Source organism: Peromyscus leucopus, chromosome 9 (assembly GCF_004664715.2).
Source record: "Peromyscus leucopus breed LL Stock chromosome 9, UCI_PerLeu_2.1, whole genome shotgun sequence".
Lineage (NCBI taxonomy): Eukaryota > Metazoa > Chordata > Mammalia > Rodentia > Cricetidae > Peromyscus > Peromyscus leucopus.
The window spans coordinates 71,049,269-71,062,250 of NC_051070.1; the positions used below are offsets into that span (position 1 = coordinate 71,049,269).

The 12,982-nt window shown below is 41.6% G+C and overlaps 2 gene segments (V, D, J or C); both read right to left on the reverse strand.

Annotated features, from left to right (window-relative positions):
* Nucleotides 1–1,193: 1,193 nt before the first annotated feature.
* Nucleotides 1,194–1,907, reverse strand: LOC114687458. The segment is given in 2 exon segments: nt 1,194–1,531; nt 1,645–1,907. Coding segments are annotated over 2 exon segments (435 nt in total).
* A 7,653-nt stretch (nt 1,908–9,560) lies between these two features.
* LOC114687459 lies at nt 9,561–10,245 on the reverse strand. The segment is given in 2 exon segments: nt 9,561–10,045; nt 10,156–10,245. Coding segments are annotated over 2 exon segments (546 nt in total).
* Between the last annotated feature and the right edge of the window lie 2,737 nt (nt 10,246–12,982).

The window sequence follows — 12,982 nt, forward strand, 5'->3', positions numbered from 1 at the left end:
TTCTTAATGCGCCCACTATTAGTGATCTCCAGAAAGGAAATGTATTGCTGAGCTGACAGTCTAGTTCCCAAGATAGTCGGTCTCAGATGAGCAGACAATGTGGGGAAGAGAGATTGTAGGCTTTTCTGTAGCCCCTTGCAACTGCACAAGATTCCTTACCCCAATCAACTCTATAAACTCCAAATATTCCCCTCCTTTCTTGCAGACCCCCATTTCCCTTGAGAGAGTGTCTGTCCTTCACTGTTCTAAATAGTTTCATTTGTTGAGGTCAGACTCTGGTCCCTTTCCTTCCTTCTGTGTCTTTACTCTGTGCTCCAAAATCTAACGAAGATCCATGGGCTGGAGTAAGGATGGCATCCTACTTCCCTTTCTCATTGCCATGACAAGACAGCCTGACAGTGATCACTTAGAAGGAGCCTAACAATTCCAGGTTACAGTCCACCATAGCATGAAAGTCACAGCAGCAGAAGCTAGAGCCAACTTGTCGCATCACATCCACAATCAGGAACAAAGAGCATAGAATGCTTCCTTCTGTGCCCCGCTGTGCACACTCTCCATTTCACTCAGTGTGCAGGGCCAAACTCTGGAAATGGTGCTGCCATGTTCAGGCTGTGTCTTCCCACAGTGATTATTGCAATCTACCACAGACTTGCTCACAAGCCAACCTAACCCAGATGAGTCCTTATTGAGATTCTCTTCATGGTGATTCTGCACTGAGTCTAGGTAACTAAGTTATGTGTCACAGATGGAGAGTGTATCTGAGGCTCTTGAGGCATTGAGTGCAAGCTGTACATTTCCTTAACACTGCCCTCCAGTCTGAAGTAGAAAGAAGTCAACACTTCTCCCTCTAGTGCACACTACACAGGCGTCCATGCGGTCATTGTTTATGTGGAACTGAGCTGTATCTCCAAGTCTCCTGGAGATAATCAGTCATTAGAAAACTTCTGAATGTCTACAAAACAACATTTAAGGATGCAACCATGTCTCAGGCATCATTTTATGCTTTTGACCCTGCTATGTCACCTTTCGGGGGATCGGTGACCAGATGTCTGTACACCTCAGATAGGGCACCAATGACAGACCGAAGTAATGATTCCAGAGAAGTCCAACTTAGGGAACTGATAAGTTTATTTAGGTTACTTACAGGGGCATGGATGATCTAAAGTCCACCAGCTACAATCCTCCCCATCATCTCACAGGTTTGTGTTCAGCTCCCCCTGCAGCCTCAGACACTGTGCACTCAGAACACAGAAGTACACAGTCGAATTGCTCAGGTGAACAGAGGTCTTCTTCAGGTGGAAGGAAGATTTACTCTTCTGAAACTCAGCCTCAAAACCATTCACTCCATGAACCACAGGGTCTCCTGAAATGTACCTGAGGAGAAGCTGGAGGCCTTGGCCACGGTGCTGCATGTACCAGAAGAGGTAAAGAGCTCCACCGTAGGAATAGTTGCATCTGAGCTCCACCGAGTCTCCTTCAAAGACAGTGACATGGGCATCAGGCTGGGTAACTGACTGTGCTTGGACATCCCCTGCAAAATCAATGATAAATCAGTAAATGTGATGTAGAAAAATATTCTTACTAAAATTCAAGTGAGAAAAACAGTGAATCATGTGCATCTACAAACAATGATATTTTACTCACCCAGGAAAAAATGTATCCCCAGGAATGAGATGAGGACTAGAAGCATGGCTGAGCACTGGAAATACCTCTGGTGCCTTTCTGGAAAAGCTTGGCACATGCAGGAAAGCAGCTGCAGTTCCCACTTCTTGAGGACAAAGGGCACAAAGTTGTCCAGACACCTTCCTTGTTTAGATAAAATTCTAAAACAAACAAACAAAACCCTGAAGAAGTGGTCCTGGTCCTGGGAACTTCCTGGCCTCTGACTGTCTTCACTTATCAGATGTTCTAAGAACTCTACAAGATGCAGGGAGGGACTGAGTTGAAAGTGGGGATCAACTGCAAGAATGGAGGCGGCTAGTCTGTGCAACGTTGCCCTCTGGCGGCCAGTGCAGGAAAAAGACTCTGAAGTAAATCCTTGTGTTCTCTGTCTACAGCACACCTCGTGTTTCTAAGCTAATCTGTACTATGCTGAGTCCTAACCTAATGAAAAATAGACCATGCAAAATGGAAGGGCAATTTTATTTTGAAAAAAAAAAAGATCATATGATAAACCTATTAAATTTGGAGACCATTACCACTTGAGTATAAAAGCAAAAGCTGCAAGCATCCCTGCTGCCTGAAACATAGTCAAAACCCAGAGACTGAATCTTTAACGTGTGTTTCATTGACTCCTGGAAGCCAGACAAAACTCTGCCTTCCCTGGCATTTCCTCATTAGCATTTTTGTAGAGAGCCAGAACAAAGGAAATCAATTGGAAGTTCAGCGTTATCCTTCTGGCCAGATGCTCTTGGGTCTGAGATATCCTTTCTCTCTCTCTCTCTCTCTCTCTCTCTCTCTCTCTCTCTCTCTCTCTCTCTCACTCACTCACTCTCCCATTTCTTCCTCTCCTCTCTACCTCCACCCCACCCTTTGTTTAACTCAGAACAAAGAAATCATTAGCAGTGTGTTTGCCTACAGATTCTTTCTTACAGAAGATGTCCACACATGCTCTTACAATTCAGATGTGGTTCCCTCTCACTGTGTCCCAGGACAACAATTACCTATGCAGACACATTCAAATCAGACACCCTTGGCTGTATTTTATAAGCCTTTGCTAGCAGTGAGCATCCAATCAAGGGAAGTTCTGGTAGGATATAAAGATAGTGACTTTGGTGAAAAGAAAGGGGAAAAAAGGATACATAAAATAGTCTAAAATGTAAACTCTTGCCTTAAATAAAAGAAACAAGCTTATCTATTTTAAGGGGAATTATGAAGATTCAGTGACTTCAGATAAGCAGTAATGATTATGCAATATGGAGAAAAGACAGCAAAACCCCAATGTCATTTGATCTGGATAGTCCTGGGATGATACAGCATCGAAGAAACAATAGACTGGAGCATCTGCAGATGAAAGTAGGCTGACTAATGAAGGTACTTAAAGCACACACACACACACATACATACATACATACACATCTTGAAAGGTTTAAGATTTAAGAAAATCACACACACATATATGTATACACACATACACACACACACACACACACACACACCTTGAAAGGTTTAAGATTTAAGAAAAAATAAAAGAATATTTACATGAAACATGGGCTCCTTAGTGGAAGCAGCAATGAAGCACAGTCCAGAGAAACAGAAACCATGGGAACAGCTGGACCTAGACACATTAGTGTCCAGCAGTTTGAAGTGGGTAGATATTGGGTAGTCTAATGAGAGCAGAGTTGATGGTGGCCAATAGCATGACATTCTTCTGAAAGTTTCTTATTTGGGAAATTGCTATATTGCTGTGTTGTATTGGAGCACTGGGAGGTGTTGTAAATAGAATACACACCAGAATAAAGAGAATTTAAAAACACTCTACTGTGTAATCGCCCTTAAATGACATATTTTCTCCATCAACACTTGTCTCCACTCCTCATAATATTTCTACAACACAGTGAGGGACAGAGCAGTAGACACAATTTCACTTAGCAGGAAGAAATGTCCCCCACCTGCATATCAATGCCAGGCTTTGTTTCCAAAGCACAGGACTAACTCTCCAGCTCTGTGTGTGCATTGTTCATTTCAAGTCCAAACAAACCAGGAAAGCAACAGCTGAAAGAAGAGCCTATCTCCCTGAATCTTTTCTGGCATGACTGCTACACCAGGAATTTTACTTCAATTTGGGGATGGATGCTTCTATGATGCTAGGCTTTGTCATAATTTAACACATGAACTCTGCAGGGCAGCAATGGAGCCAGTACAAACATCACACATATGTGAGCCAGACACAAGATGGCAGTGCTCCAATGAAGCATTTCTTCCCCCTCCAAGGGAAGCATGCTAGAGACTGATCCTCAATCAAGAAAAACAGACTTAGACATTTTCACAATGTAGTGACCCTTGACTGAACACATACTGGATGGTACTGTAAGTCCTATCAAGAACCTGTGGCTTGAAGCTCATAGACCCTACAGATAAACCCATTATTTTGCTAAATGAACACAGTATCAAAATGCATTTTAAGTGTGAATCTCATGAATAAGCAGGAAAGAATATTAAGTAAGGTCACACAATCTCGGCAGTTTAAAAAAATAGCTCACCCTCATTTGTTTATCTTAGCCTGGTATGTATGTGTACACATGTGAAGGAATGTGCAGACCTCATCAGAGAAGGTTCTTTACGAAATGAAGGACCACTGATGAAGAAACTCAAGATTGGATAAAGTGCAGAGAAGAACTGTCTGTGGAATGCTCAACCATATATGGTACGTCTATAACACACACACACACACACACACATCTGAGGTTGGAGGCCTATCTTGAAGGGCTAGAAAGACTATAAAAAATGGTGACTTCTGGAGTATACATGACCAATTCACTCATGAACTCACAGCCACTGTGTCTGCCTGCACAATATCAAGCTGTCATCCAGCATGGATGCACAATATCAAGCTGTCATCCAGCATAGATGCACAATATCAAGCCAGCATTCCAGCATGGATGGGAGAGTCCATGACTCCCACCACTAGCTAAGGAACCTTTGAGAGTTGATGACTGTGAGGGGAAGGAGAATCTGTTTTCTTGCTGGGAATCACATTGGTGGGTTTCTCCTGCTCCAGTGCGTAGTCCCACATCCACTTATAAATGGACATCCGTAATTGGACTTAGCAGTTACTTAAAAGGATATGAATCTGGGAGGGTTACGTGAATATGGGAGTAGGTGGTAGGGATACTCAATTAGATAGTGTCTGAATAGGTGACATATTGCCTCTCGTATGGTAACTTCAAAAAAATACCAATTTCCTAAATAATTAGACCTTTCTTTCCTCCAGTGTTGGGTATAAGACTTTTCTTTGTCCCTCTGTCTACATGGGTTTTTGCTGTGGGACGGTCTGTATGTCAAATTGCTCTGATTGGTCAATAAATAAAACACTGGTTGGCCAGTGGCCAGGCAGGAAGTAGGTGGGACAAGGAGAGAGGAGAATTCTGGGAAGTGGAAGGCTGACGCAGAGAGACACTGCAGCCGCCGCCATGACCAGCAGCATGTGAAGACGCCGGTAAGCCACCAGCCACGTGGCAAGGTATAGATTTATGGAAATGGATTAATTTAAGCTATAAGAACAGTTAGCAAGAAGCCTGCCACGGCCATACAGTTTGTAAGCAATATAAGTCTCTGTGTTTACTTGGTTGGGTCTGAGCGGCTGTGGGACTGGAGGGTGACAAAGATTTGTCCTGACTGTGGGCAAGGCCAGAAAACTCAAGCTACAGGTTTTCTAATGGAAGCTTCCAGGAAACATAACTGTCACTTTCTACCTCTGTCCGTTTCCAGTTCCGCATTTCTAGTTCTTCATTGAATAAGTTTTCATATCCTGAATAATCTGCATTATTTCATTAAGCCATTTATTTGTGTTTTTTTTTTTTTTGATCAATCAGGATTTCATTTCTGTATACTACTCGTTATTTAGGGAGTTTTTCAGTAATTCACAAATTCTTTTACCATCTTCATAGTTATTTGTGATTCAAGTTCTCCAGTTTCTTCTAACTCACTCTCATTGGGAACCTATAGAACATGTTAGGTTTTTGGAGAAAGGACATATTGTTTTGGATTTTATTATTATTCTCTTTTTCCTATGAGACATTCCATCTAGAGTTAGGCTGTTGATTGTGTCTTTGATATGAGACTTTAGCCCACTGATCCTGAATCCTGAGCTGAAGCTGCAAGGTGATGGATTGGAGGGGTTGAGAGGGGGCAGAGCCACACTAGAGCTGGGTCAGTCTTGCTGAGTGAGACCATGGGGACTGAGACTTTGCAGACATGGTTCCTGGGGGAAGATGATAGACTTATGTGGGGTCTGAGTCTCTTACAGTGAGTCCAACCCAATGCGCTGGGGCCCTGATGGAAAAGGTCCTGTGGTATAAGCAGAAGACACACCAGGAACTTGGAATTACAATCGAAAGAGTTAGCATTCCCAAAAGTGGTCTGCTTGACCTCTTCATGAAGGTTAGAAAATATATTTATTTATGGACATTAATTACTACTTCTGTTGACACACATAAACAAATCTTCAATAGTAGGAACTCCTGTGAAATTAGTGCTGCACACCCAGATGACTAGTAAATGTAGGAAGAACATTACAGTCACAGCAGAGAGAGTGAAGGGAAGACAGTTTTTACCAGTTCATTGGCCACTACAGTAACCTTAACCATATGTTTTTAAAATAAAATCTCTTGAGTGAGGTTTCCTGTCATTTAAAGAGACACAATTTCATGGCAAGTTTCCTGGTCCTCTAGCTCCTTCAATCTTTCCAATCTCTCTTCTTTCTGCTCCCTGAGCCTTCAGTGAAGGAATTATGTTGTAAATGTATCAATTGAAGCTGGGCACCTCTCTTGTTCTCTGTATCTAAACAAGTCCTGAAGAAGTACAGCACCAATAAATTGCTAACATGGAAATGGGAAATCTCATGAGACACTACCCACTGAGAAACAACTACAGGCAACTAAGAAGTGCTGGGAGTGGGAAATTGTCCTCCACAGGAATGAACCCCTTAATTCGTTACCAAGGCCAAATGACCAGCCCTGAATTATATACCTATACATAACACTAAAAAGATTGATCAGATTTTATTAATGTATTTAGGCAGTTGTGTGCCTGTGGCATGTACATGTGTACGAGTGCATATGTGTATACATGTGTGCATGTGTGTATGTAGCACAAATCTTAAAGGTCTTATTAATAAAAACAAAACTGGAGCCAGGTATTGGGCTGAAAGGTCAGAGAAACTGAACCAGCCACAGCTATCCTCACCTTGCCAATTACTCAGCTGATCCTGCTTCCTCAAACTGGAAGCCTCTGAGTCCTCATCTGAATGGATCTCAGCTGACCTGCTACTAAAAGCCTAAAAGCTTAACTAACTCTAGTTCCTGGTTTTCATGCCTTATATACCTTTCTGCTTTCTGCCATCACTTCCTGAGATTAAAGGCGTGAGTCACCATGCCTGGCTGTTTCCAGTGTGTCTTTGAACTCACACAGATCCAGATGGATCTCTGCCTCCCAAGTGATAGGATTAAAGGCATGTGTGCCACCATTTTCTGGCCTCTATGTCTGTCTAGTGGGTGTTCTGTCCTCTGACCCCAGATAAATTTATTAGAATGCATAATATATTAGGGGACACAATATATCACCTGTCTGTGTTTGTCTATTTGTGTAATAATGACAGGTAAAAGAAGACCATGATTTTCAGGGAGCAAGCGGACATCCACACTGGGGTTTGAGGAAGGAAAAGGAAGGGGAAAGTAGTGTGATTATATTTAGTTTTTAAAAGAAAATAAATACAATATAAAAAATCAAATATCCTATAAAATGTCTCCCAAGGTCTTATTTTAATTCCCTAGGACCTTTCTACCTTGCTTTGTTTTGAAGTAAAATTTAAAATGTGTTCATAATCTCCTGACTTTAGAGCTATTTTATGTTTGCACCTCTTTTAATTATACCTGCTTTTACTTTTTGAGGTTTCTCCATTGATATACTTGCATTAGGGCTTGACTCAGCCCTTCTGTTTACAGCTGCTAAGGAGAGGTTAGTTATGTGAGGGAAGTCTAGGACTCTGAATAGATGTAATTATTAGACAGATGTCCATGAGCACAGGAAAGTTAAATGTAAGTGTGGATGGAAAGTTCCTAGAGCATCTTAGTATACCATGGAGCCAAACAGAGAGCACACAGTAGGTCAGGGAGGAATAAGGAGAAGAGGAAAAGGACAAAGAGTCAAGTGACCTTTGCTTGTTTACCTCCTGACTCATGTAATCAGTAGATAATTCTGAACTGATTACAGTGAACTATTCACAAGTCTATATGCTAAGAATAATGCTGCTACAAATGGAAGACCTTGACATCTTAGAATTTTTATTCTAATTGGTGAAATTGACAGTGAACACACGGACACACAAATGAACTGCATAGTTCAATTTTATGAGTCTCAGCATCAGAGTGATAACTGGAGTGTTATAATAGAGTAAGTAGAATAAGGGAGAGCAATGATAAAGCAAGGGGTATGATAGAGTAAGTGGGAGCTATGGCAGTTTAGGAGAAGGGCTATGGTAGAGATGGAGGAAGGCTGTGTTAATGGAATAAAAGAGTTATGATATATATGTATATACATATATATACATATATACATATATATATATATATATATATATATATATATATATATATATATTTGTTTTTTCGAGACAGGGTTTCTCTGTTCCTTTGTGCCTTTCCTGGAACTCGCTTTGGAGACCAGGCTGGCCTCAAACTCACAGAGATCTGCCTGGCTCTGCCTCCCAAGTCCCACCACCATCCGGCCCAAGAGTTATGATATTTTAAAATAAGGGTTATAATGCAGATAAAAGTGGGATATGATGGAGCATGTGGTGAGCTATGACAGAGTAGGAAGGGCTGTGATAGAGTAACAGGAGGACTATGATAGAGTAACACGAGGAATATAATAGAGTAACAGGAGGACTATGACAGAGTAGCAGGAGGACTATGATACAGTAACAGGGGGACTGTGATAGAGTAACAGGAGGACTATGACAGAGTAAGGGGCATGCAACTTTACATGGGAAGACCAGCAGAATCTGTGGGTTCTCTCACAGAAGTGACACCTGAGCTGAGACTTAAAGATGGTCGAGAGTCTGGTTTACCAAGTTTTGGACAGAGAGTGTTTCCTATTCAGAAAGTCTAGGACCACATCTGGGAAGTTCAGCAAGTCAAAAGAGACCAGCATTGCTGCTGTAGAGAATTGGGATCTTCCCCCCACAAAAAGCTGACATTGACAGTTCAGGCCTGTACAAATCCTGTGCAACAGTGTGTATCATAGCATCTAGAAAGAAAAAAACATAAAGCCATTTAAAGACTGGGAGAGTGTAGACGGCATCTAGTTTATGGTGTGTGTATTTTATGTGATAGTATATTAAGTTGTATGCTTGCCCTCCCCCAAGCACTGAAACTGTTTCTGAGGCTCTTAAGAGAGCCAGCTGCCCTGTAACTGCTCAGAGTTCACAAAAGTTCCACCTGTGATTCTCAAACTCTTGTGTTTGGGCATCAGCCTGATCTTATTAACAGAAAGGAGAACTTTCTCTGTGCAGTGGAAGTCCCATTCCTCTCTGGGCTTCTGCCCCTTCCTTCTTTCTCTTCCTTCTCTGTGTGAATCCTAGGACTGGGGACACTGGGCTCTCCTGTCATCCTTCCCACCTTACTTTCAGAAAATATTATGCAGAAGCCTCCTTTCCCAGCATGTCCTCTCCCCTGCAAATATAAAATACAGTGAACTCTTCCAGAGAGCTATTGAAGAAAATGTGGAGGACAGACTTCATCTCCTACAACAAGCAGACAACTCCCTTAGTCACAGGCTTTACTGGGAGAATCTCATGCTCTGATAAGATTTTCTTGTATCAGATTTTGCTTTGGTCCCAATCAAGAGTTGAGTGCGGAAGACTCTACTTCTTGTTCTTCTGCTGTAGCTATTCCTATGATTTTTGTGCCAACTAAAGAAATGGAGAGGCACACAGCACAGAGAAACAAAAGAGATCCCAGAGGCAGGTGCTCAGCATCAGGCCCCTGTGCTGAGTTTATGCTCAGCTCCCACAGTGGTTTCTGCCACTGTGTGTCACTCAGAGCACAGTAGTACACAGCTGAGTCAGACTCTTTGACCATGGCTTTCTGCAAGTGGAAGGAGGTGGATCCTTTATCATATGTAGCTTCAAAACCACGGCTGCTTCCCTTGTTGTTGGCTGTTGTGACTTTCAAAAGCAGCTCTGGACCTTCTCCAGGGTACTGAACATACCAGAAAAGAGTTGGATACCCTGTGGCTGAATAAGTGCAGTTTATAAATAGGACATCATCTTCTGAGAGAGTCATTTGAGCTTGTTTCTGAGTCACCGAATCTCCATGGGTCCTCTCTGGAGGAAGAAGAGGATAATTGTCTCACATTAAGGACACAACTCCTAGATGGTTAAATATTTTTGACATCATAGGAGAAAGAGTGCAAACTTTAAGTCACTTCACTTACCAAGCATGAACAGCAGCATCACAGTCACTAAAGCTGGAGAAATGTTCATCTTTAGTGTCATCAAGTAATGTGCTTGACTCTTCACATGAAGAAATGATGAAATGACATAAAATGATGAACCTAGGAAGCTTATAATTCACAAAGATAATGATCTTGTGTTAGGAAACTCCTCCCCTGGTGGACAGAGAATAAACTAGGGTCTCTTGCATACCTCCCAGAAGTAAGAAATGTGCTCTCATTTTGAAATCATTCATAAGGCACATGTCAAATTTTAAGTGCCCCTTATAAATAGAAAGGATATAAGCAATGGCCATTAATATATTCAATGTTGTCATTCTTAGGATTCAACCTGACTTGAAAGTTTTATAGTAGAGCAACTGATGAGTTCTCTGTTTTGGTTTTTACCATAGGATAAATTAAAGGCAACAAGTCGATTTTACCAGTTTCTATTCACTGATTTGAATTTGTATTAAGATATTACATGAGCCTAAACTGAAGGCTCAGCACTTGGAGGCACTTGTTGCTCTGACAGAAGCCCCAGGTTTGATTCTCACAACATACATAGTGGTTCCCAACTATCTATAACTCGAGTTCTGACCTCCATGGGCACCAGGACCACACATGGTATCTAAATACAAAAGCAGGCAAAACACCCATAAGCATAAAATAAAATAAATCCTTAAATTTTCTTACAGTTATTAAAAAATGGAGTAATTACATATTGGCCCAAGGAATGTGTAATCATTAAAATCTGCTCTTTTTACCTTTTAGGAATCTGAAATAATGATTTATGTTGTCCATTTACTTAGAAGATCATTGGTGTCTTGAAACAAGTTTTGAATATAAATGTACAGGACAACCACAACAAAGGAAGCAGTTGTGACTGGCATGCAGGACTCACATGCTGTGCCATGCTCTATATCAAATGTGGGCTATGACCATTTCTTAACACTTTTCTGTAAATGACATTGTGACCAGTGGTGTAGGGTTTTAGGAATCACAAAGCTGACTATCATTCGGATTTGGGGTGACATTTGTGGCCCTTCCTTGCAGACAAGACAAGGGCCTTTCAAGCAGCCAGATCACATAAGAGTCTTCAGAAAAGCTCCTTCTTTCAAGTATTAAAGCTTTTACTCATGAATCTGGCTTTCATGGCTGCCATGATTTTCTGGTAGCTCACTCTATCCTTTAATTTGGTTTTAGTAATATTTTATCATTGACACAATTTGTCATCTCACAAAGCTATTTTTTCTCACCTTTGTCCACATCTGTTTCCTAATTCTTGTTTTTACATTATAAATGTAATCTGCAAATGCCAGCCTTTGGCTCAGAAACTTTGTCTCTTACTATTTAAGGTAATGAATGTTGAGCCCATCTGGACTATCCTCACTTACAACTTCTGAAGTTGCTTCAGAATGTGTGGTTCATACTATTTTCCTATATAAGATTTAGAATTATTTCTTAAAGAAGTATTTTCTTTCTTCTTTCTTCTTTTATTTGTACAACTTTACAAACTTTACAGCCTTAGACTTTTTTTTTTTTTTTGGTTTTTTGAGACAGGGTTTCTCTGTGTAGCTTTGCGCCTTTCCTGGAACTCACTTGGTAGCCCAGGCTGGCCTCGAACTCACAGAGATCCGCCTGGCTCTGCCTCCCGAGTGCTGGGATTAAAGGCGTGCGCCACCACCGCCCGGCAGCCTTAGACTTTTGCACAGACTGACACACTGCATATGTTCCTCCTCCTACAAAGCAGGCCTCAATCCCAGGAGAAAGTGCTTGGTCACCCCTACAAATCGTCAGGTCACCACTGCACCAGTGGGCACAACTTGCTTGTCAGGTTTGTCATTTAGAACACTGGGGCCACAGCACACAGCATGATTTTGAAACAGAGTATCACCAACCCCTGTAAGAATCTGTTATACAGAGCTTTTGGATTGCCATACACATGGACATCCTAGAATCAGCTCACACAGAAAGGAGGTGAAAGTTTACCCTTTACTTCAGATGTTGCTCTCTCAACCTACTCCTCAACAATTCATTTTCCACTGTTTATTTAAACCAAGATACCACAGTGAACAATATACCTTTAACATACACAATAAATGTGAATTTTAAAAAATTAAGCATCAATCAAAAATATAATCTAAACTTCCTTGGTCATTTTGACCTATTCGTATGTATTTTTAATATCTGTATGTTAGTTTCTACTCTGAAACAATGTTACAAATGTTTTCCTAGAATGTCTGACACAGCAAAAAGGGTGCCACTCCAGCCCTGGTGTCAGGTTTGAAGACAGGCTGCAGGTGCCTGGGGAGCAGTGTGTATCTGCTGCACAGAAGTAGATGGTTGAATCTGCAGGCTGGGTGGCTGTGATGTACAGGGAAAGGTGTTTGGCTTTCTTATCCAACAGAAGGGTGAGTCTTTGCTCCTGCTTTCTTTCCGAATTTGACCGGATGTCAATGATGAACTGAGGATGCTTCCCAGGCTCTTGCTTATACCAAGGGAAGTAGGCTGAGGCACTGTCTGTGTAAGTGCAGTTGATGACAGCGCTGGCTCCCTCCTGGACACTCAGGGTGGAAGGATGCTGCTCCACCTTCTCACCTCTGCTCTCCCCTGTGTAGAAAGATGGAGAAAAAGGAGAAAGGTTGTCAAGTCATTTTTCTTCCTTATCTTTTTCCTGCAGTAAATAGAGAAAACCCAAATGAAGCCATTCTCATGGACATCTAAGGACCTCCCACTAACATACCCAGTCATCTTACACTCCTCAACTCACAGTTCATCTGCAGCCAGAGGAAAATGAATAAAGTATGAACAGTTCTCTTCATTGTGC